This window comes from Anthonomus grandis, chromosome 4 (genome assembly GCF_022605725.1).
Source record: "Anthonomus grandis grandis chromosome 4, icAntGran1.3, whole genome shotgun sequence".
Taxonomy (NCBI): domain Eukaryota; kingdom Metazoa; phylum Arthropoda; class Insecta; order Coleoptera; family Curculionidae; genus Anthonomus; species Anthonomus grandis.
Window position 1 is genome coordinate 35501221 of NC_065549.1, and position 25196 is coordinate 35526416.

The 25196-nt window shown below is 34.1% G+C and overlaps 1 protein-coding gene across 2 annotated transcripts in view; it reads left to right on the top strand.

Moving 5' to 3' along the window:
• Positions 1-25196, top strand: part of LOC126735609 (runt-related transcription factor 3) — a 163697-nt gene that overhangs the window by 67601 nt on the left and 70900 nt on the right. For both annotated transcript variants that reach the window (XM_050439670.1, XM_050439671.1), the window contains exon 2: positions 10542-10655. In XM_050439670.1, the coding sequence (XP_050295627.1) occupies positions 10542-10655 (114 nt within the window). The remainder of the gene's footprint in view (positions 1-10541; positions 10656-25196) is intronic.

Sequence of the window (25196 nt, forward strand, 5' to 3'; positions counted from 1 at the left end):
TTCAATACCATCCAATAAATAATCTTGTTGATATAATTCAAGATAATTAAAATAATAATAAAAAATGGCGCTTATCACTTTACTTAAGTTCCTTGATGTAACATTCTATCCGAGACTCACATAAGAGAACATGCAACAGTTCATGTTCTCCTTAGTTTACTACCCTGAAGGACTTTTGAAGTTGAGACATATTTATTTGACCATTTTAACCACATTACTTCTTCCTGATACTGGTGCTTTGACTTTATGTCTGAGAACTTTGTTCTAAGAGGATGCAAAAATTTGTAATGGTGCATTTGTCACTAACAAAGCCGTACTGACATTTATATAATTTATGTTTTACTGTAGTCTTTTCTTCAATCAAATTTTGCAGAAGTTAAATGTGAAGAGCAGGTATCAAAACGTCCAGAAATCTATGCACCCATGAAGATGAAAATTAAACAGGAACACTTTGAGAATGCATGGAGGAAAGAGGTTTGGCCAAGTATGCATCAATCCATGTTCTCCTATGAGAATGCACCAAAAAAAGAGAATACACAAGTGTTCTATTTCGTGATTTAGCAAAAGCGTTTGACTGCAACTTACTTAGGTTACTTCTACACAAACCGAGCATGTACGGTTTTGATTTACTTAGTAAAAATATAGTATAATCTTATCTCGGAGAGGAAATAGTATGTAAATATAGAAAGATAATAAGTCAGATCTAATTACCATAGCTCTAATGGTATATGGATGGATCTTACCATGGGATTATTAATTAATTATCTTCAGGAAATTTAATTAGCTAATTTAACTAGCAGAGAAATTCAGAGAGTCCTAAAATAGAAAAAACTATTTAAGTCGTAACAAATAAAAAATACAAAAAAAATATTTTTTTCTAAAACCTATAGATATCCAATTTTGAGAGAATCAGATTTTTAATCTTGAGACAGTTAGATATCTGGAAGTCAATCTTGACCCTAAGAAATCTTGGAAAAACTGGAAAAACATACTGAGCAACTTGCTCAAGAATTATGTTCTGGAGCTTACTTGGTACATATATCAAAAAAAATTTTTGTTATATGTTCCAAGTTTGTGGAAAATGTTTTTTAATGTACGCTATTGTCAAAGTTAAAATAACCTATGTTATAATTTCCTAATTTCCAATTTTAGCTTGGAATCACACAATATTCAGTGATACAATTTCTAGATTGCAAAGAAGATGTATGAGGATAGTCGATGGAAAGGACTACAGGGAAGACTGTGAAAGAGTTTTCTAAATTTAGGTATACTTACCTAACATAGTCTGCAAATTATGTACCTGTAATATTAAAAAAAATTTAAATAATATAAATGTATTAAAGGAATAAACATTTACAACAATTTAGTGAGCACAGGGGTGCTCACATACAGTATTGTGCATAAATATAGCAACAAGCGTTGTTTTCAAAAATATTATTTGCTCTTTTATTTATTCCATATTATTTCTTTACTTTTAAGTACACACCTCTATATTATTTATAAATATACCGAGATATGATAAGAATGCCAATGCAGAGTAAGGAACTTCATCTTTGCTTATTTAGACAATGTGCATATATATAGCAACATTCTTGTTTCGCATTTATTTTATCTGTTAAATATCGATTTACCTGCTGTAAAGTTGTTATTTTTGGATCTCAGAATTAACTTAAAATCGGTCGCTCAAAAACCGTCTCTGGTGATGTAAGAAAAAATATTGTGGATCATTACGAAAATGGTGTTAGGCAGAGTGACATTGCAAGAAGCTTACGGCTTCACAGGTCAATCGTATCCAGAGTTTGCAAAAAATTTCGCCTTAGTGGAATAGCTGCACCGGCGCCCATTCCTGGTAGACCCAGAAAAACAAATTTGAGGATAGATAGGCAGCTGCTACGAATTTCCAAAGAAAATCCTTTTTTGTCTTCTTCCTAAATTTTGGAAAAATTAAAAGAGGGTGGAGGAGTAAAACTCAGTTCCAGTACCGTAAGGAGAAGAGTACTTGATGCCAACTTACCTGCTCGTCGCCCCGCCAAAAAATCGTTACTCTCAAAGAAGAACGTCAAGGCTCGTTTTCACTTTGCCCAATCTCATGTCCACTGGTCTGTAGCTGATTGGAAGAAAGTCGTATTTAGTGATGAATCTAAATATACTTTATTCAGGACTGATGGAGTGATGTACGTCAGACGCCCCAGTGAACAAAGATTTAGCAAAAAGTACATTTGCCCTACAGTTAAACATGGAGGGGGAAATATTCTTGTATGGGGATGTTTCTCGGCTCGTGGCATGGGAATTATAGTAAGAATAGTGGGCAAAATGGATCGTTTCATGTACAAAGACATTCTGCAAACACATTTAGTGCCATATATGGATGAAGTCATGCCAGTAACAGCCATATTTCAGCATGACAACGATCCAAAACATACTTCTCAATTTGTTAATCCGATGAAAAAATAAATGTAATGGTCTGGCCATCTCAATCGCCAGACCTAAACCCTATAGAGAATTTATGGCATTACAATGACACCAAAAACAGGCACCTAACATGCTTTAATACAAATATTTTCTTTGAAATAGTGGAAAAGGCTTGGAAAGAAGTGAACAATAAGAATATTATGAAATTAATTGACTCCATGCCAAGACAATGTGCAGATGTTATAAAGGAGAAGAAGTGCTACACAAAATATGATAATATGAAAATATAAACAGGCTCTAACTATTCTTGTAAATAATATATAAACCTTACTTATAAAATAGATACTAAAAGATATATAACAGGAAAGTTCAATGTTGCTTTCTTTTTACACAATACTGTACGTCGAAGAGAAAATCTTTACACTTCTTAATATTATTAATAATCAAAGGATTTAAAGCCTAAAAGTTTTAAATATTTATGAAATAAACTCTAAGTCATAGGTTTTAAATTTATTTAATTAAAGTCAGAGGATTACACGTGTTTCGCCCATACTAGGCATCATCGGATCCACTAATGCATTTACTAATAAAAAGAACAAAAAAGAAACAGAGAACAACACTATATGATACCAGTCTAGGGTAGAAATTAAGTTCAAATCGGTAAAATCGGACGGAGACTAGTTACTACATATTGAAATTATATAGTGAATACACAAGTGGATCTGATGATGCCTAGTATGGACGAAACACGTGTAATCCTCTGACATTAATTTAATAAATTGGAGACCTGTGACTTAAAGTGTATTTCATTTCTATTTAATGTAAGCCGGTCTTTTGAGAAAAGATGGACTATTTCTTGGAATCTAAAAGTTTTAATTACAATTATATATCTGAGAAATCACCATTTAGAAATTCTTGTATTGAGTAAAAACATGTTTTTAATAGATATTGTTTTATAGTAAATTTATATTGCTTGGTAGGTAACATATTGCAGCAGGGAGAGCATTATAGAGTTTGGGACCATAGAAGGAAACCTCATACTTAACCTTGTGTATTCTATAAATATCTGTATATATACTCTAAATCTAGTAAAATAATCATGTATATTTTCGTGTGTGGAGTAATCGCTAGTATGTTGTTTAACTTGTACCAAACTGTGTAATATATAAATACTAGGTACATTTAAAATTTTAAGAGTTATGTACATGTTTTTACAATCTTCTCGGTAATGCAATCGACCCATCACTCTCACAGCTTTTCGTTTTGTACAAAAAATTCTTTTTATATGTGGAGAACATATACGTTGCGATGTTTACGTCCGAGTAGAAGTACATTTTCAGCTCCGCATACTTTTGCTATATATGTAGAACATACTCACTAATAATTAGTAATTTTATTATAAGTTGGTGAAGTAGTGTGTTAACCATGATCTGAGTAAGTCGTTTTGAACATAATTGGTTTGGTCTTTATAATCTGATAAATTAAAGTACCAATCATTTGAGATTTGACTGCTGGTTAATATTAGAGAGTACTTGTATTATGGGAGGTGGTACTACAACCCGTAACGGAAGCGCTAATCGCCTGGAAGAAGATCAAATCGAAAAACTGATTTCCAAGGTTTGTGCTAGTTTTTTGAAAAAAATTGAAGAAAAATTTGATACTAAAATTGGAGCCTTGGAGACTAAGTTAAACAGGCTCTGTGATGCGATTAAGAAGATGGAAGATTCGGTAACAAACAACAGTAAAGAAATCGATAACGTCAAAACTCGTTTGGATGATCTGGAGCAAGCTTCAAAACGAAATTCCCTAAGAATTTGCGGCTTTAGAGAGTTGGCGAATGAAGACCTGGGTGTTGATCTATCGAAATTCTTTCAAGAAAATTTAGGCGTCTCATGTAGCATTGATGATTTCAATTATGTCTTTCGTCTTCCTAAAGGCAACGATGATCACCCTTCCCCAATTATAGCCGGTTTTATTAGCAATATTAAAAGGAACCAGATTTTTATGCAGAAGAAAATGCTGAAAAATCATCCCGTATCCTTGTTTGAAGATTTAACGTCTCGTAGATACCATTTGCTTCTGGAAGCTAAACGAAAATATGGTCACAATAACGTCTGGTCCACATCTGGTAAGATATTTCGCTGGAACCCGGCAACTTCACAAAAAATATGTATTAATAAAATTGACGATGTAAAATAAGGTTATCGTTAGAATAGTTACGGTATATCTCTATATATAAAACTACTTGGCTTTTCAAACTTAAAGAATGTATATAATTTAGTTTTTTTCGCAAAGTTGTTTTTTTTTTAATTAGGTGATTTTTGTATTTATTTACAAGATATACATATTATATGGATTGTTCGGTTTTTTTTTTTTAAAGAATACTATATTATTACATATATAGCATACTGGTTATTTTACTGTATCGTAGTTGGCGGAGAAAACTTTAATGCTTCTAAAATGTATATATGTCTGAAGCATGCAACAAAAATAATTATTATTTTTCTCACTTTAATGTACGTTCACTTTGTTCACAGTTTGACAGCTTTTACGAGTTTGTGGAGGCCGAGGAATATGATATAATTGGACTATCCGAAACTTGGTTAAACGATTCGATTAAAAACGGTGGTATTAATCTTTCTAATTATAATATTATTCGTAAAGATAGAAATGGACGTGGCGGTGGTGTCGCTTTTTATATACGTAGTTCTTTAAAATTTGAAGTTTTAGACGCCCCACCACAAATTAGTGCTTTAGAGCAAATATGGTTCCGCGCAAAAATTAATGGCAAAGTTATAATCTTTGGTTCACTTTACCGACCACCATCTATTAATCTTGGTTCTTGTTTGGACGATTTGGAAAATTCTATAGTTAGTTTTTTAACTCATTCTGATAATGTAGTTTTTGGGGGAGATTTGAATGTAGATATGTTGGATACTGGCAGCCCTGGGTATATTTGTGTTAACAGTCTTTTAAATAAATATAATTTAACCCAAGTGGTTCAGTCTCCAACTCGAATTTCAAACATTGGAGCCAAGTTAATTGATGTTCTTGTTACTTCGGCTCCTGGCTTAATCACGGATGTGCAGGTTATTAATATGGATGACATATCCGATCATTGTTTAGTATTAAGTAAGTTGAACCTTGAAAAAACCCGTACACTAAAGTCTTTACGTACTTACAGGGACTATTCAAATTTTGTTTTCGTAGATTTTCTTAATGACATTTTAAAAATTAACTGGCAAAATATATTTAACTTTACTGATATTGATGAAATGGTAACTTTTTTCCAAAAAAACGTAATTGATGTATTTGATATTTATGCGCCCTTTAAAACCTCCAAGTTCACTAAAAGAAAAGCTCCGTGGATTACTGACAATATACGATTTATGATGAAACTTAGACAAAAAGCCCTCACGAAGTATAAAAAACTAAAAACTGATGCTGCGCTTAATGAATACAAACAAATTAGGAATTTTGTAACCGGTGCAGTACGTAGCGAAAAGAAAGCCTACTTGAATGAACAATTTAAATCTAACCCTACTTGTTTTTGGAAAACATTGAATTCTCTTAACATAACATCTAAAGTTTCTCCTTCCATAATTATTAGCGATTCTCGAAACGCACCTGATGGACTTAATTCTTTTTTTATTAATAGCATTCCCAAGGTAAATACGGTATGCACTAATAATGGCCTTAAAACTAAGTATACCAATAAAGTACACCCTAATGTTAAGAAACTGTTTCATTTTAAAGAAGTTTCTGAAAAGCAAGTTGAAAAAATAATTTGTAGTATAAAAACTACTGCAACTGGTTCTGATGGCATGGGCATTAAAATGATTTCACTTTTAGTTCCTTATTTAACACCCTATATAACTTTTATAATTAATAAAGCACTTGTATTATCAAAATTTCCATCTGAATGGAAGAATGCTGATTTACTGCCCATCCCAAAAAATAATACCCCTACGGAATTTTCTCATTATCGACCTATAAGTATATTGCCAACCCTTTCTAAAATATTGGAAAAGGCCATGTATATGCAATTAAATGATTTTTTTAGACTTAATTCCATAATTCCTAGTACTCAGTCAGGGTTTCGATCGCAGCATGGTACCATGACAGCACTATTGCATGTATGTGATGATATTTTTAGTGCTTTGGATAATAGAGAGGTTACTGCATTAGTGCTGCTGGACTATAGCAAAGCGTTTGATACTCTGGATCACTCTCTTCTTCTTACCAAACTAAAATATTTTGGATTACACGAGTCGGCGCTGAGTCTACTTTGTGATTACTTAAGTAATAGAAAGCAAAGAGTGCGATTAAATTCCACCTTTTCAGAATATTTAAATATTAATCAGGGAGTTCCTCAAGGCAGCATTTTGGGGCCACTACTATTTTCGATTTATACTTGTGATTTTTCTGAATTCCTGCATAACTGCAAGTCTCACCAATATGCAGATGACGTCCAACTCTACTCAGCTTTTCCGATAAATGAACTGAATACTGGCTTAGCACGCATTAATACCGATTTAAATCAAATTGTACAGGTGTCTAATTTTCATGGGCTGGCTCTCAACGGTACTAAATCTAAACTATTACTTTTTGGAATGCCTAAATCTTATCATTTGAATTTAAATGTTATTATCGATGGAAATATTATACAACCATCTGACTGCGAAAGAAACCTAGGCATTCTTCTTGATAATCAGCTTAATTTTGTAAAACATATTTCCAGTATTTTACAAAAAGCCTATTATAAATTGAGAATTCTATACATGCATAAGGATATTTTATCTTCTGATGTTAAACTCAAATTAAGTGATTCGTTGGTTCTCTCTTTAATTAGCTATGGTAGTGTACTCTTCTGGCCAGCTCTTGCTCAAAAGGACAAGTTAAGCCTACAAAAGCTACAAAATGCTTGCCTAAAGTTTTGCTACGATAGAAGAAAATTTGATCACGTCACCCCGTTATTTCTTGCCTCTGGCTGGTTGAATTTAGATGAACGTTATAAAATCAATATGGCTGTTCTTGTTTATAAGGTACTCCATAATAAACTTCCCCAATATCTATATGACAAATTATCCAGTCATAACAGCATACATGGCCGTGAAATGCGCCACTCTGCAAACCTTTTGATACCAAATCATAGAACTTCCAAATTCCAAGGGTCTTTCAGTTATAGTGCGGTTAAGGTATATAATTCATTGCCAAATAACCTTAAAGCTAAAACCTCGGCTGTCTTATTTCGAAAAGCTGTCAAATCTTACTTTTCTAACACTGCGAACTAATAACTAAAATATAAAAAATATATATTTCATTTAATTTTAAGTTATATCACTAATTACTTTTTTCTTTTATAAACTAGATATAATTATAATTATTTTAATAATTAATTACGTCATGTGATATAAGCAAAATTCTATTTTAGGTTTCTTATAATTTTAGGCTTCTCTTTTTTTCTTTTTTTTCTGTATGTTTTTCATAATGTTTAAAACTTATTCAATTTATTTATTATTTACATTGTTATGCTTTCGTATGTTAAGTTAGCAGTGCGGTTAGATAGAGTAGCCCCAGGCTAGATCTCGCCGCATTTTTGGATAATAACTTTTGTAACTATTTTCGTAATATAAAGGCATTTATTATTATTATTATTATTATTAATTCTCCCAGGCTAGTATAGCACGAAAGCATAATAGACGGTTAAAAGAACATGATCAAAAACAACATATACCAGGCCACGTAGAGCATACACATATGAGGCCAGCTGTCCAAAAAGCATTTCTATGTGATTGGTCCAAGTTAGCCTACTATCTATATGCAATCCAAGAAAACGAACACATTCAGAATTATTTAGACCTTCCAAATCTCTCATTGAAAAATAAAGTTTTTTTGTTTTAGTCTCATTTAATGCCATTTGGTTATAATTAAACCATTTAGTGACTAATGATTGTGTCTTCTCCATAGCATCCACAATGTGTGTTTTTGATAGGGTCCTCTTAGAAGTATCACCCGCAAAAATTATAAAACTTTGATCTGGATCAGAACTAGGGTTATAGCTCTCCAGATCGTCTATTTAAATTATAAAGAATCACAATCCCAGCACTGACCTCTGCGGAACACCGATTTCATTTTCCAATAACTCAGATTTTTTATTATTAAAATATGTGAGTCGTTTCCTGCCGTTTAAATAAGAGATTAATAAGTTAATTCTGGTTTTATCCAATTTGTACAATTTTAGTTTCTTAATAAAAATATTCACCATTATTATAACCTATGGTCATAAATTTTATTAATTCATTTACGGCTGTTGTTATTGAGAGAGACATTGAAATCGACTTAAGAGCTGATTATTTTTAAAATAATTTGTGATTCTAACCTTAGCAAGTTTTTTGAATACTTTAGAGAAAATTAGCACTATTGATATTGGTGTTTAATGGTTTACTGTGTCTGTTGGACCCTTTTTGAATAGGAACAACTTCATTGTATTATACATACTTCAACAATCATTGTATTGCAATACTTTGCAATACTATGATTAATTAATTGAGTTAGTAGGCTTATTATTAAGTCAATAAAATAAATATATAATAAAAAATAAATAATAATAATAATAATAATAATGATAATAATAATAATAAGTGATTGCTACCTTAAGTACATTGCTAAAGATGAGAAAGTAATCGATGATCGATGTAGAAAATGCCTGCGCGTGCCGGAGACAATTCAACATATAACATCAGGATGCACATCTCTATCAGCTACCGAATATCTGCACCGACATAAATGTGTGGCAAAAATTATTCATCAAGAATTGGCAAAACTTTATCATCTAATTGGCGAAACTTGCCCCTATTACCAGTACAAACCAGAACATGTACTTGCAAAAGACAACTTTCGCTTCTACTGGGACAGAACTGTTTTGACCGATAGAACGCTGACCTCAAACAGACCAGATATAATATTAATAAACAAAGCCCAAAAGAAAACCTTTCTAATTGACATAGCAGTGCCAAATATCAATAATGTCCTAGAAACGAGACACACTAAACTTGCTAAATACGCAGATCTAGCTCACGAGATAAAACAACAATGGAGGCAAGATAATGTATATATACTCCCTCTAGTTATTTTATCCACTGGAATTGTCCCTTTAACACACTAACAAAAACCTTAACGCACTGGGTCTTTTCTCCTGGACGATTATCTCTATACAGAAATCTGTTATACTGAATACATGCAACATTGTTCGAAAGTTCCTAATCTACCATAGCAAAATTCATCTTGCCTTCAGGCCGATAAAACTGACAACACCGCTATCAGCGAGCTAAAACAGAATAATAATAATAATAATAATAATAATAATAATAATAATAATAATAATAATAATAATAATAATAATAATAATAATAAGTTTATTTATATAAAATGTCACAATATTACACAACTCAGTAAAACAAATAAGGTACCATAAATAAATAAATAAATTATGTTTATTTAATTTATTTTTAATTGAATTGTAATAATATTTTATATAATCTAATCGGTTTTTATTTGATGTAGGCAATTTTTCAATAAGTTCTTGGGATATATTAGTAAAAAAAATTATTTAGATTGTTAGATGTGAGCTTACTATCTACTTTTTTAATTTTTTTCCCAAATTAGAATTATTTTTAACAATTTTTCAAATGACGCTAGAGTAAAAGTTATTGCTCTTAATATAATTATCATTTGCTTGTTTTTTTGCATTGTTTAATTCATTGCGATAAAATTTTGCATAATTTTCACTTAAGAGTGCTAGACCAAGGGTATTATAATTTCTAGTTAATTCTCCATAAAATTGTAACGTATCACGCATTTGTTTTAAGTCCTCATTAAACCATGAAACATCTTTATAGTGGTGATATTTTTTCTCTGGAAAAGCTAGATCTACACAATTTAATAATTTTTTTAATAAAGTTAAGAAACATTTTAAATGTTATATCTACCTGGATATTTTTATTGTTTATGAAATCCCAAGAGATACCATGTACCAAACATTTCAGAACATTAAGTCTATTTTCCGTAATAGACCTATACATAGGAATAAGAATTAAACCAGAACTAATGATTGTATTTTATTACAGGAAAGAGCTTCACTCTAACGATAATGGTATCAACGAGTCCTCCTCAGGTTGCCACCTACAACAAAGCAATTAAAGTAACTGTGGATGGACCCAGGGAGCCTAGGTCTAAAACAAGTGAGTACGATCATTTTTTATATTATTTTATTACTGCGCTGTCAAGACAAATTATATTTTGCAAAACAATAGTAAATGACTCTGAATTGCGCAACATTATATTACATTGCAAGATAGGTGCTTGATTTGTGATTTTAGTTCTTCTAGATGTGCCATAGAAGTACAAGTTATGTACCAGACGGTTTCTGGTTCCTTTTTGCAAAGTTGTTATTCACACCAATCCTCTTTAGGTGTCCCATAATTAAATTATACCTCATTTTATGTTTTTGGCAGCTCGTTCATTGATTAAAATTTCATAAACACGTTGTCTCTGTTTAACAGGCGCATTTATGGTCAGTGAATTTGGTTTTGTCTCTTAACACAAGTTTGTATTTCTTTAAGTGTTACACTCTTTGGTACCCCAATGTAGTGTCTGGTCCTATAAAGAGAGTGGTAAATCCTCTTTTAGCAAGGTCATCCGCTTCTTCATTACTTTTTCTTTCCTGGTACATAGGTTTTACTTTGTTAGGGTCTCAGTTTTATATGAGCTTTAACGAATCCTGGTGTTTGAAAGTACTTTTAAGGCAGTCTTAAAGCCCATCGGACATCAGTTCTTATAGTTATCGTTACAGATTTTTCTCGATTCTTTAAAGTATGTAGTACCAATCTGACTTCAATTAAAATAAATAAATAAATTAGGCCTTTTGTTTTATACTCGGCGAAGGGCAGCGAATGCTGTTAACTTAACCGAGTACACATAAAAATTACAATATTATTATAACTACTTAGAAAAGCAAATAAAACATATAGAAAATATTTAACTAACCTAAAATTTAGACTTAAAAAAAAACTCACCTAGCTCATGACTGACTTGACTTAACAATACAAATATTAAAAAAAAATTAATGATATTCTACAATAATAGCAATATAAATAAAACAAAAGGAGAAGAACTATCTAAAAACAAATAAATTGATGAAATAAAATTAAAATTGTTCCTAAGTTGAACACACTCATAAGTACTCTATTTTATTATTGACTTTTAACCAATACTGTTTTTAATCTATTTTTGAAGCTTTGAAAAGACTTGTTAACACAGTCACTAATATTATATGTATTTATTAGCTTTGATGCACAGAAAGAAAATGACCTTTGAAAAATTGCAGTGCTGTAACGGGGTATATCAAATTTTAAAACCGTGCGTGCTGTTTGGTTATGTCCAGAGATTCCTGTTTTAAGTTTATTACGTAAGTAGGCTACATAATTGTTTCTTAAAAGTTTAAACAAGAAACAACAATAATGAAGTTTTTCTCTATTTTGCACATTGAGCCAGTTTAATTCTTTCAGCTTACAAGTTACGTGATCCCGTCTTCTTAACCCATAAACAAAGCGAATGCAAGAATTTTGTATTTTTTGCAGCTTGTACCTACTGGGTACATCAAGACATGGTCCATATACAAAATTAGAATAATTACAATGCGACAAGATGAGAGCTTCACAAAGTTGCTACCTTTAGAGTAACAATTAAGAAAGCCTTACTTTTGTACAAGTTTCTCAGAGACATATATGCTCTTTGAACTACTTTAGATACCTGCGTTTTAAATCTTAAATTTGTGTCAAAAACAATACCTAAGTTTTTATGTTCTTTTAAATTCGAAATGTTTTCATCATCTATCATAAGATCAGAGTTCATATGACGCCATGATGCTAACGGGTCAATATAGATTACAGCCGATTTTTTAGGGTTTAATTTTAAACCATTTTGTTTTGAATAATTATGTACTGCATCCAAGCACCGACCCAATGATTCCATGGATTCAAAAACATTATCCTTGGTAAACTGTATATAAATTTGTGTATCGTCACAGTATTGAGCCATACGACAATTTCGAATTTTATTTTTTAGGTCATTTATATAAAGTATAAAAAGTAATGGGCCTAAAATGGATCCTTGGGGAACACCTCATGTTAAATGGGCTGGCGCAGAGAATGAGTTACCCACCCTTGTTATCTGTAATCTATTCACCAGGTAATTACTGAAAAAACACACAGCTTTCGGTAAGAAACTATAAGAAAAGAGCTTCGCCAAAAGCAAATTATGGTGAAGAGTGTCGAAGGGAAGGCCTTGCTGAAATCTAATAAAACTAAAGCTGTTGTCTCGCCCTTATCCTAAGCATCAATAATATCATCCAAGTCTCCAAGAAGAGCTGAGGCAGTACTAAAATCATGACAAAATCCTGACTGCGATTCCGAAAGCAAATTATTTTTATCAATGTATTTAATCACCTGCTTGTATATAATCTTTTCAAATCTTGGACAACATAGACAGTAGGCTGATTGGTCATAAATCAGAACAATCATTCGGGTTAGAGATCTTAGGCAGTGGCAACACTATTGCCTTTTTCCATAGAGAGGGAAATTCACCTTTCTCGATGCAAGTATTAAAAATGTGAGTTAACACCGGTGAGTTGACACTGGGACAGCAAAACTTAACCATCTCTAATGACAAACTATCAATGCCACTGGCATTCGATTTTATTTTCGAAATAGCTTCAGATACGCCACCAGTATCCACCTGTTCTAGATCGAACCTTTGATCCGTGACTTTGCCACCCAGATATTCCCGAATGGTGTCCGCTGTAACTGGTGTAGACACCTGACGCACCGATTCTTGATTCTGATTAATTGCTTCCGGATTTTTTAAGCTGTCCGGTAGGTTTGAAGTAAAATTGCGCTTAAGATTGTCAATTCAAGGCTTCAACAGCCCTTTCTTTGTATCAAGAATGGAAGCTAAAATTGTCTTTTATTCCATGGAATTTTGTTTTTTTTTTTTGTATACAGTGTATTAATATTATTGTAATATTAAATTATTTTTATGAAATAAAAATATTATTATTATTATTATCATTTACAGCCAGTTAAGGCTCGCGCTCCCTCTAAGGGGGAGGGGGGGGATCATTTACTTATCCCAGATACCTCCGATATCAAAAGGATTGTCTGTGGGGCCTTTTCGGTGCCCTTAAGTGACCTGAAATGTAGAGTTATCTCCTAGGAATTTTTCTGGTGCTGCGAGCAGTTGCCAGTAGTACTGCCTTTTGCATGTGCTTATATAGATGTTCGCCAGTTCCTACTTGTTTAAGGTATTCCAGTAGACATTTTGGTATTACACCCGTTGTCGATATAACAATTGGGATGGTCTAACATTATCCATTCTCCATTGCCTTCCGATTTGAATTTCTAGATCTCTGTATTTGGCGATTTTCTCAGTGTGTTTCTCTTGCAGATTATTATTGTTCGGTGTGGCTACGTCAATTAGAGTTGTTTTCCTGGAAAATTTATCTATTAAAATAGGATCTTGTCTATTATGCCTTACATGTTGATCGGTAAGTACACTGCGGTCCCAATATAACTTATATCGGTCATTTTCCACTACGGGTTCTGGAGTATATTTATAATACGGAACCTTCTCTGTTGTAATAAGTTTCAACATTGCCAGCTCTTGATGTAAAATTTTCCCAACTGAGTCCTGTCGTTTTTTGTATTCTGTCGCTGCAAAGGCCTGACATCCTCCTATTATGTGCTGGATTGTCTCTGATGTTTGGCATCCATACCGGCATTTGTCGTTTTGTACGGACCGATCTCTGATGATGTGCTTGAGATAATTTCTTGTTGGTATAACCTGATCTTGGATGGCGAGTAGAAAGCCCTCGGTTTCTGAAAACATCTTGCCTGATACCAACCAATAGTTCGACGAAGCAGTGTCGACATGATTTTGGCTGATCTCATTAGGATGCCGCCCATGAAGGGGCTTCTCCATCCAGATGCGGAGTTTTTCCTGGTCCGTATGATGGTAGCTGCGCACTTCCTCACTCTTAAGTTGTAGAGGAGTGGAATCGTCTATTTGATTTATTGCGCGATGCAGCGTGGAATTTTCTCCTTTCCTGTAAAAATAGGATCTTAAAGTTAGTGATTTGTTTTTTAAGTTGTTTACCCAGATCTATTAATCCTCTTCCTCCAAGGTGGCGGGGAAGCATTGTTCTTTCAGTGGCACTTCGAGGGTGGTGGTTGTGCGTTTTAGTAAGTAGGGTCCTCACTTTTCTTTGTAGCCTTTCTACGTCTGTCCTACTTCAATTAATTACCTCAAAAGAATAACTAAGAGCTGATCATGCGTAGGAGTTAAGTGCCTTAAACATATTTTTGCTGTTGAGATTGGTTCTCAAGACTTGTCTTACCCTTTTCACAAACTCGTTAGTCAGTTTGCATTTGATTGTTTGTTGTTCAGTCGTTTGTGATCGTTTCATCCCCAAGTATTTGTAAATTTCGTGTTCGCCCAAGGCCTCGATGCTCTGAACATTCTGCATCTGATATTCTCCTGGCTGAATTTTTCCTCGGATTTTATTGAGAGTAAGGCATTTATCTAGTCCAAATTGCATTCCGATGTCGTTGGAGAACTCTTCTACTATATGCAGCATTTGGTTTAGCTGGTTCCTAGTTGCAACCATTATTTTTAAATCATCCATATACAGTAAGTGATTTAACTTTGCAATCTCGGTGTTATTATCTCGGATGCTAAACCCATAGTTGGTAGAGTTAAGATGGTTCGAAAGAGGATTCATAGCAAAGCAAAACCATAATGGGCTCAGTCAGTCCCCTTGGAAGATTCCTGTTCGAATTGGAATGTTGTTTGTACTTACTGCGCTTTTACCCTGTACTTCGAGCTGGATCGTTGTTCTCCAACTTGTCATAGTGCTCTTTAGAAAAGACAAAGTATTACCATCAACTTTATACACTTTTAATATGTTTATAAGCCATTCGTGTGGTACTGAGTCGAAGGCTTTCTTATAGTCGACGTAGGCAGTAAAAATATTTCTCTTGTTGTGATATGCCTGGTTGTTGATGACAGAGTCGATAATAAGTTGTTCTTTACAGCCCATAGACCCTTTAGCGCATCCTTTTTGTTGTGCGGCTATGATGTTGTTTTCCTCACAGTGTTGATAAATGCGCTGTGTTAAACATGAAGTGATCATTTTATACAAAGTAGGTAGGCACGTTATCGGTCGGTACTTAGACGGATCTTGTGTGTTGTTCTGGTCTTTAGGCAGTAGATAGGTTACTCCTTGCGTTAGGAACGCTGGCATTTCCTGTGGGTTAAGAATAACGTGGTTAATTCATTCTGAGAGTTTAGGATGTACACTCCGTAGTTTCTTTAGCCAAAAGTTATGAACTCCATCTGGGCCAGGTGATTTCCAATTATGCAGTTTTTGGATAATCTGGTTGACTTCCTCGATAGTGATTGGTCGATGTTCCATCTGGTTATATTTATTACTGTTTTGTTTCTCTTCAGTAACCCAGCTTGCGTTGATATTGCATGTTGTTTGAGTTGCAAGTTGTTTGGCCCAAAAATATTGAATTTGTTCTTTCGTGGGGTATTGCTTATCTGGGTGATCTGATTTTGAATTTAGCTCTCTATAAAATTGTTTTTCGGCCTTTTTAAAACGAAGATCGTCACGTTTTCGGTTATTACTGGTCTTGTATCTTCGTAGGCGCCCTGACAATAAGGAAAGTTTCTGTTTTAGAGTATCCAGGCATTGTTGAGCTGTATTATTTACTTCCATTGACTTAGTTTTTTTGAAGAGTTTACTCTTGGAAGTTTGGGTCTTATCAGTGGGTTGGTTCCCTCAAATTCTAGCATCGCACGTGCCATTTCTGCAGATAGTTCGTGATATAGCTCAGAATTGTCCTCTTGGGTGTTTTCGGTAGTGTTAGGTTCCTGTGTGTTATTTAATACGTTTTCTATTACAGGTTGCTCCTCAGCTGGTTCATTGTTAGCGGGGTCTTGTTCGTTGTTAATTTGCACTTGTATTTCTTCTTTAATGGTATTGAGTCTTGTCTCTGGAATTAGGTGATTACGCATTATTACCCGATACTGGTCTGCTACTCTCTGTTCGGTAACTTGGAGATGTGGATAGATTCTCCTAAATTCGGCATGTAAAGGTTGTCTGTAGCCGATCATTTCTCGTCTCAGGTTGGTCACTTTATAAAAGCTGCGCATGACGGTTCCATTCATGGCAGATGTCCATTTCATGCGCTGTCTTTATAGTCCCGCCTGGGTGAGCGCTGGCTGAATTTCCTGCGCAGCACCTTCAGCGAGGGGGGCTCGTGATGGTGTTGGGCCCTCCTGATCGTTTTGTTGTTGAAGAGGAGGAGATCTAGTTTCTTGAATGACAGGTTGCCGCCTCCTTAACTCCCTGCCACCGACGGTCCGCATACTGTCATGTCCAGCGTGCCACCAGCAGTGTACCACCATTTAACCCTGGTGGTTCAGGTTGTTCTTTTAGTCGCCTTTTACGACAGACAGAACGTACCAGGAGGCTATTCTACCCCGGCCCCCCACAGGGAGATTATTATTATTATTATTATTATTATTATTACTATTATTATTATTATTATTATTATTATTATTATTATTATTACTATTATAGATTTTTGCCTTGCGGCAATCACACTCCCGTTTTACGCGGAACATTCACTTATCCCAGATATCTAAGATATCAAAAGGATTAAGCTCTTAGGGGACCCTTTCCAGGTTATCGGGCCCTGGATGGTATTCGGTCTTCTGTACCCATGAACTTTCTGACGACCCGTGCTGTCCCCATTAGCACCGCTTTTTGCATGTTTTTGTAGTGGTGCTCACTTAGTCCCAGTTGTTTGAGGTTCTCTACAAGGGTTTTTGGTATAAGTCCAGTTGACGAGATTATTATCGGAATTGTTTGAACATGCTCCATCTCCCATTGCCGTCTGATTTGCCCTTCAAGATCTCGATATTTGATGATTTTTTCGTTGTATTTTCCTTGGAGGTTATTGTTATTAGGTATAGCAACGTCAATCAGCGTGGTTTTTCTTAGTTGCTTATCCACCAGGATAAGATCTGGTCTATTGTTGACAGTTCTTTGATCGGTGAGAACAGTTCAGTCCCAGTACAATTTATACTCGCCATTTTCAAAAACTGGCTCTGGAGTAGAATTGTAATATGGAACTTTGTCCGTCCTCAAGAGCTTCAGTTTAACTGCAAGTTCTTGGTGCAGTATTTTTCCCACGCAGTCATGATGTGCCTATACTCAGTTTGGGCAAACGTTTGACATCCTCCCATTATGTGTTGGATAGATTCTGTCACTTCGGCATCCATATCGACATTTGTCACTCTGTACTGAAAGATCCGAAATAATGCACTTCAAGTAGTTTCTAGTTGGAATAACTTGGTCTTGTATGGCCAAGAGGAAACCTTCCGTTTCGGGAAACAGTTATCCCGAAGTTAACCAGTAGTTCGACGCGTTGGTGTCGACATGTCCCTGGCTAACCTCGTTGACATGTCTCCCGTGCAGTGGTTTTTGTGCCCATGATCGATGTTTTTCTTCATCAGTGACGTGGTGACTTTCGATTTCGCGATTCTTCAGTTTCAGAGGTGAAGAGTCATCGACCTCGTATATAGCATGGTGCAGAGCGGACGATCTAGCCTTTTCATGAAAGAAATTTCTTAGAACTGAAATTTGTCGGTCCAACTGTTTGCCAATGTCTGCCAATCCTCTACCTCCCTGATGTCTTGGTAGCGTAGTTCTTTCTGTGGCACTTCGAGGGTGGTGTTTTTGAGCCTTAGACAATAATGTTCGTGCCTTCCGTTGCAAGTTCTGGATGTCCGTCTTGCTCCATCCCAGAATTCCAAAGGAATATGTTAGTGCTGTACAGGCATACGTATTCAACGCCTTAAATAGATTCTTACTGTTGAGGCTCGTTTTCACTATGTGCTTTACTCTTGTTGTAAACTCAGCAGTGAGTTTATCTTTCATTGTTCGATGGTCTATTCGCGCTGCCTGCACCATTCCCAGGTATTTGTATGTATCACCCTCTTCCATGGCATCTATAGTTTGGCCATCCTGCATCTCGAAGGATCCCGGCTGCATCTTTCCTCGTACAATGTTGTTAATACGATACTTATCTAGCCCAAACCTCATTCCGATATCAGCAGAGAATTCCTCCACGATGTTCAGCATCTGATCCAGTTGATTACTAGTGGCACCCATTATTATTATTTTTATTATTATTATTATTATTATTATTATTATTATTATTATTATTATTATTATTATTATTATATATCGAACTAAAATTGGAATTCCAAAGAACAACAAAAATTAAATAATTATATACAATCTTTTAAAGACGATTACCTTTACTTGCAACCATAGACACTTACGAAATAAAATAATATAGCGGAATACAACGTTAACCTTTAGCAATATTGACGAAAAACAAAGAAAAAAGGCAAAGTCACGGTCTCATAACATGTAATGAAATGGGCTACACGTGTTTCGCTCTAGTTAGAGTATCATCAGGCCTAAAATAAAAATATTACTTAAACAAAACTAAAAACTTACATAAAACAATAAAATACCTTTAGAAGCCATCCACACACTTCACAGTACATAAATAAACAATAATTTTAAGGTTATAATTGTACAAAGCAAAAAATAAAAAATTAAAAAGTGGAACGCAACAACATAGACTCAACGAGAATCGAACCCGGTACAACAAGGTTAGAAGTACAAGTCTAAAACCTATCGGCTATACGGACCTAATGCCAAAACAACTTAACACGTTAGCCAATGTAAATTGAAGAAAGTGACTACAAGGAAAATGTTAAACGATACTTAGCTAAACTAAATTATTAAAAATTAAATTAGGTTCAAAAGTAAACACGTCATTCACACACAGGAGAACAGGACTCTATTTAGTAATTTCCATTTTCTCCAGAAGGTCAAGCTTCTTACCTTTAGGGCATTCATGAAGCATTTCAGCTCCCACCCCCGGAAAAAAATTATGAGTAGATGCCAGCAAATGGTTCGCAAACGCTGATTTGGTATCACTGACATTGTTATTTTTAAATTTTTCAAAAAGCGCTACGTGTTCTTTAATGCGTGTAGAGATTTTTCTTACTTTAGCAATATCATTATTAGTCGTATCTATTAATAATTAATTATAAAGTGAAGAACTCAAATTTGAATACAAAGTATAAAAAGTTTATTCCCTTTTCACACAGCCAACTTTACGATCGTCGTTTCATAATATTTCAAGTCTAAATTACATCCATTTTCTACTTATATCTAATAAAGGAACATTCAAAGTTGAATGTTGCTAATACTCGAGCTTAGCTTTAGCGAGCAAAGTTTGTCGAAGTTTCCCATCTTGCGTACAAGCTTTGTGGTTTCCTTAATATTATCTGCCTTGTGTGTATGATTCAGATCTTATAGTGAAATTGAGGGGCTTAAAGGGGTGAGTGCTTAGACGCAGACTGTATGGACTACGTGTAAAAGTAGTTTTTTTGTTGGAAAAGTAATAAAAGACAATTTTAATATTAAATAACATGGTTAATTTTAGGGCTTGCAACTTTGGAAAGGTATATCACGTAGGTACCGCAAATTTTTATAAAAATTAACAATTCAAAAATACTTTTGTATCGAAATATATAGTTGACCTTACTTTTATATTATTTTGTAACTTTGTTACAACAGTATAATTATATTTTTATCCTTAATTAAATTCTATAATACAATTTTAGAATCAACAAAAATCTACACAAGAGATTTGTTACAGACCTTTAGGTGAGGGGCAAAGCTCTACGAGTCTAAAATTTTTAACTTCTCACACGTTATAGGGTTTTTTTTTCGACAACTATTAGTTTAGTTAAGTTAATTTCCTTTTTGGAAATACCTTAATTCATGTTTTAAAGCATGACGCTTAGGTGTCATTATGTTACAAAAATAAAAACAGAATAATATTCTAGTTTTCCCTTTCAGATCCAGTGACCTTCATTTATGTTTTTATGCATAACTTTTTTTAAAATGGCGGCCTGGATATTATACTCGTATATAGGTTATTCCAAAACAAGGGCGAGAATAAGTGAGAATTTTTTTTTATACAAGCTATGTTGAACAAATTTATTAATGAATGATGTACAGGATGCCCTTTTAGTATTTTAACCCTACGAAATATATAACATCGATTAAATAGAAGGAAAGTAACATATTTTAGTGCTAATTAACTATCTATAAAGTGACAAAATCTTTTAAAGATATCTAAAAACAAAAATTTAAATTTTGAGGTCGTCATCAACTATTTGAACACAAAAACACAAAACATACTGACTTGTTTTTCGTTCCATAATATACCGTTTAAATTGAAAGCACACTAGTGCGTTTTGGGCCAACTATTCGCAGTTTTGAATGAACAAAGCGAGAATTTTGCATGATTTTTTTAGAACAATATAGCGCTCTAATTAATTTATTTATATCTCGTAGCATAATGAATTGGTATTTTGAAATGTAATATCCTCAAGAGCCGTCCAGGAAATTATAAACTGGACTGGCAGATCATTGTATGGGTCCATTTTCTATTCACTGATTTGGAAATATTGCTTATATTTACGGTATCTTCTGTTTATTGTAAAATAATGCGCCTTTTTATTTTTATCATAATAACTACACAATTCTTGCGAAAATTATTAATATCAATTTGGTTAATATACACGTTTGGCCAGTTGAATCTTAGACCGGCCATACACGTAACGGTTTACCTGTACGGTAGGCCTGCGCAGGTTACTCTGCAGGTATGCCTGCGCAGGTAAAAGAGTACATACACGTTACGGTAAAAAGCGGAGGGGTTCAGTTTAGTTTGAGTTGGCGATCAATCAAGAAGACGACGCGATCGCTTTAGTCAATTTAGTAATGACGACTATATGTTTTCAAAAACAAAAATAAAAACGCAAAACCTGGTGTAAAGACTGGCTTTTGCAAAGGAATGACACCCACACAAAATTACTACAAGAATTAAGTTCCGAACCAATGGATTACCGTAATTATTTGCGGATGAGCGAGGAAGTCTACCAAAAATTATTGTCAATGGTAACCCCTTTGATACAAAAGAACAATACAGTTATGAGAGCTGCAATTTCCGCCTATGAAAGATTGACAGCTACCCTAATAAGTGGCACACACGCTCCGAAAAGCACAATTGCACAGGTCGAAAGAATCGATTTTTCATTCTTCTACTCTCTCTTTCTTCTACTTTCTATTCTCTTTCTTTCTACTCTCTTTCTTCTACTATTCTTCTACTTTCTCTTCAGGTCGCTTCGCCTGTGTACCTTTGCCTGCAAAGGCAGACATACACGCTACGGTAAACCGTTACGTGTATGACCAGCCTGACCGATTGAGTTTTAATGACGTATTAGACCTAATAGATAGAGAGTAGACAGAGAACGACTGTATCGGTAACCTCCCACCGACAGCGACGCCGATTCTCCGTACCGCTCGCAATGTGAATTTAATTTCGGCTTGCTCGCAGCATAGAGAAATGAATATTAAAAGAGTGTTTGAAATGTAGCCTAACCTGATCATCAAGTTCTAAAACTTAACCTAACAAATTTAGTTCGGTTAGACCGCATCGAGGGCCAACTTCTGTCATAATTGTCATTAGATTATCGATTTTCTTTCGTTCCTTGCCACCTTCGCATCATCGATCGTCGCGGCAGACGTCGCCATTGCTTATTCCTTTTTATTTTGGCGTCCATTGGATGTGTCCTTTTGTTTTTTTTCTCAACAAAAAATAGTTCAAAATGTAGCTTAAAGTGGTTATACTTTTAATTACTTTATGGCTCGCAGTGATGTTTAGCAAGCGCTTGGAGATGGGTAGGTTAGCCTCGAATCAATAAAAATTTATGTTGTTTTTTAACGTGCTCATAATCGCAAGTCAAATTAACAACTTTAATATGCTCAAATCTTAAAAACCTTTGGTGAAAACTAAATACAATATTCTAAAATATACTCTTAAACAAAATAATAATTCTAATTAAATGGATTATTTAAAAAGGTGTTCAAATACAGCTCCTTGTTGGTCTTCACAGTATCACAACCTATCGTAAAATTCTCTACGTATAATGGCTAACATTTCAGGTGTAATGGACCTAGAAATATTAATAATTCTAAGTCGCAACTCGTCCAAATTAACGGCACTTTCATGTCGGTGTTGGTAAAGAATTTCCGTCAAATAGCCCTATAAAAAGTAGTCGCAAGGCGTCAGATCTGGAGATCGCGGAGGCCATGGTATGCTACCTCTTGTGAAATTAAGCTGTTCAGGAAAAAAGTGTTTTTTAAATAGTCCTGCACTTGTCTAGCGTTGTGAGCGGGACATCCGTCTTGTTGAAACCAAATTTCCTCAAAATTAACATCCAAGTTTCATACAGCGGGTATAATATTTTGTTCCAATAAAAGTAAATATCTCTCAGAGTTTAAGGTACCATCAATAAAAAAGGCCCTACAATGTGATTGGCTAAAATACCAGCCCAAACATATACCTTTTGCGGGTATTGAGTTCGTAATGGTACACTGAAATGTAGATTTTCCCGAGACCAATATCTCACGACTGAAGAATTATGTCGACCTAGAAGAGAAAAAGATGACTCATCTGTAAATAAAATATTACTTGTGAAGTCGTCATTTTGATCAATTTTTTTCTCTTAAGGTTTCACAAAACTCTAAGCGTTTTTATTTGATCTTCTGGAAAAATTTCTTGGGCGATTTAATTTTATAGGCTTTGTACTTATTTCTTTTCAAAATATCACGCACTGTACGACTTGGAATATTAAGTTCTTCAGAAATTTGGGAGCTAGAACAAGGTTCACTTATTTCCACAAAAGCACACACCTTGACCTCCTTTTCAATCCCAGCGTCAGGTGTTCGACGAGGTTCCTAATCGCCACTAGAACATTTTGCACACCGATTTACACAACCTGACTGCTCAAACTTATGCCAGATATTATAAATTGTTTTAGCAGTAGGGACTTGCTGATCAGGATATGCAAATACAAAACGGCCGACAACTTCTTCTGCACTATCAACATGACAATACCATTTAATGATATTAATCTTTTGATCAACAGTGAAAACCATTTTTATTTTATTACTGTTTCCGTCTCTGTACCAAAGGTTGAAATAAATTGTTAACATGATCGGCTAACACGTACATAGTATGCGAGGAATTGCAACCGAACTTTAACCGGACTGATAAGCGCAACGACGACGCGATAGCCGCCCAGGGTGGAGCCAAGTTTGTTCTCGCTTTACTCCGTCTTCTTCTTACACATTACGCAAAAATCATATTCGAAATTTTTCAACCGCCGAACATGTATATAATAAACTATCTTGCTATATTATTGAGTCTTTAACTTTATTATTCCCGACATTCAAGGATGGACCCCATGTGCTTTTACTTCTGTTTTTTTTCTTACGTTACTCGCTACCGTAAGTCGGGAAGTAAAAGAACAAAAAAAGTACCTGTCAACACGTGTTTCTGTTTATTGGCTTCTTCAGGTTTTTCAGTTACTCTGCCATGAATTTCCGATAAATCTATCTTTTTATATTTATCATATTATCTTTTTCATTAAAAAGAAACCAGACATTATTTGGATTATTAGTAATATAGTATCTATTTTTGCAATTTTTGAAATTTAACATTTTTAAGCATTTTCACTAGCTTTGGTATTAATTGCAGTATCATTGCCTAGCAATTATAGAGTTTGTATTTAAACTGTTTAAATTATGGAAAATAACGCAATATTTAAAAATAAATTTTTCACTATAATATGAATACATAGAACATAACTGTTACCTCATAAGTTAACACATACTTTAAGCGCATATTCCTTTGATAAATAGAAGAGAATAGAACGCATACAATCATAAATAAGTTACATCAAACGATTATAGGAAGAACTGGATTTTAGGTGCTCTCAGCATTTATGAAAAATATAACGGAAAAAATTAGCAAATAGCTTGTTAATATTTTATAAGCTAATGCTAACTCTAATTTAATAAGCATTTTTAATAGGAATCATATTTAATCAGCTTTGCTAGTTTTTAATTTTAGACTATCTACTACGGAGATTCTAAGGGCTCTATATCTTACGAAATTCAAGGCTATCGGAAGTGACTTTATAAGAATTGAAAAATTTTTTTTTTTTTGTTCACTTTGTAACGTAAACGTTGCTATGGAGACAATATCTCTTTCAGGCAGTTAAAAGTTTTCAGTTGTTATTTCTCTACCCGAGATTAACAATCCTTTGAAGCTTAAAGACATTAAGTTAGTATTTTCCCCACCATATCTAAAATACTATAAAAGGGATACTTAATCAGTAGATAAGAGAATATGTTTGGCAATATAATCTGCTGCCGATATTTCACTACGGATTTCGGCCAGGTTATAGTAAGTTATATATAATTCAAACTTATTATATAATTCAACCTTTTCTAAAAGATCAAATTAAATAAAAAACTTTATTTGGTCAATTTAAATGTTACAATATATAATAAAAACTTAAAAACAATTTGACAAAATAGGACCATCTCTCAATTACAGAAATCGATAATAGTAAGCTCTACAAAGAGCTTATGCTTATCCTTTTTAAGGTAACAGACAATATACACACATCAAAATGGTCTAGGGAACACATACAAA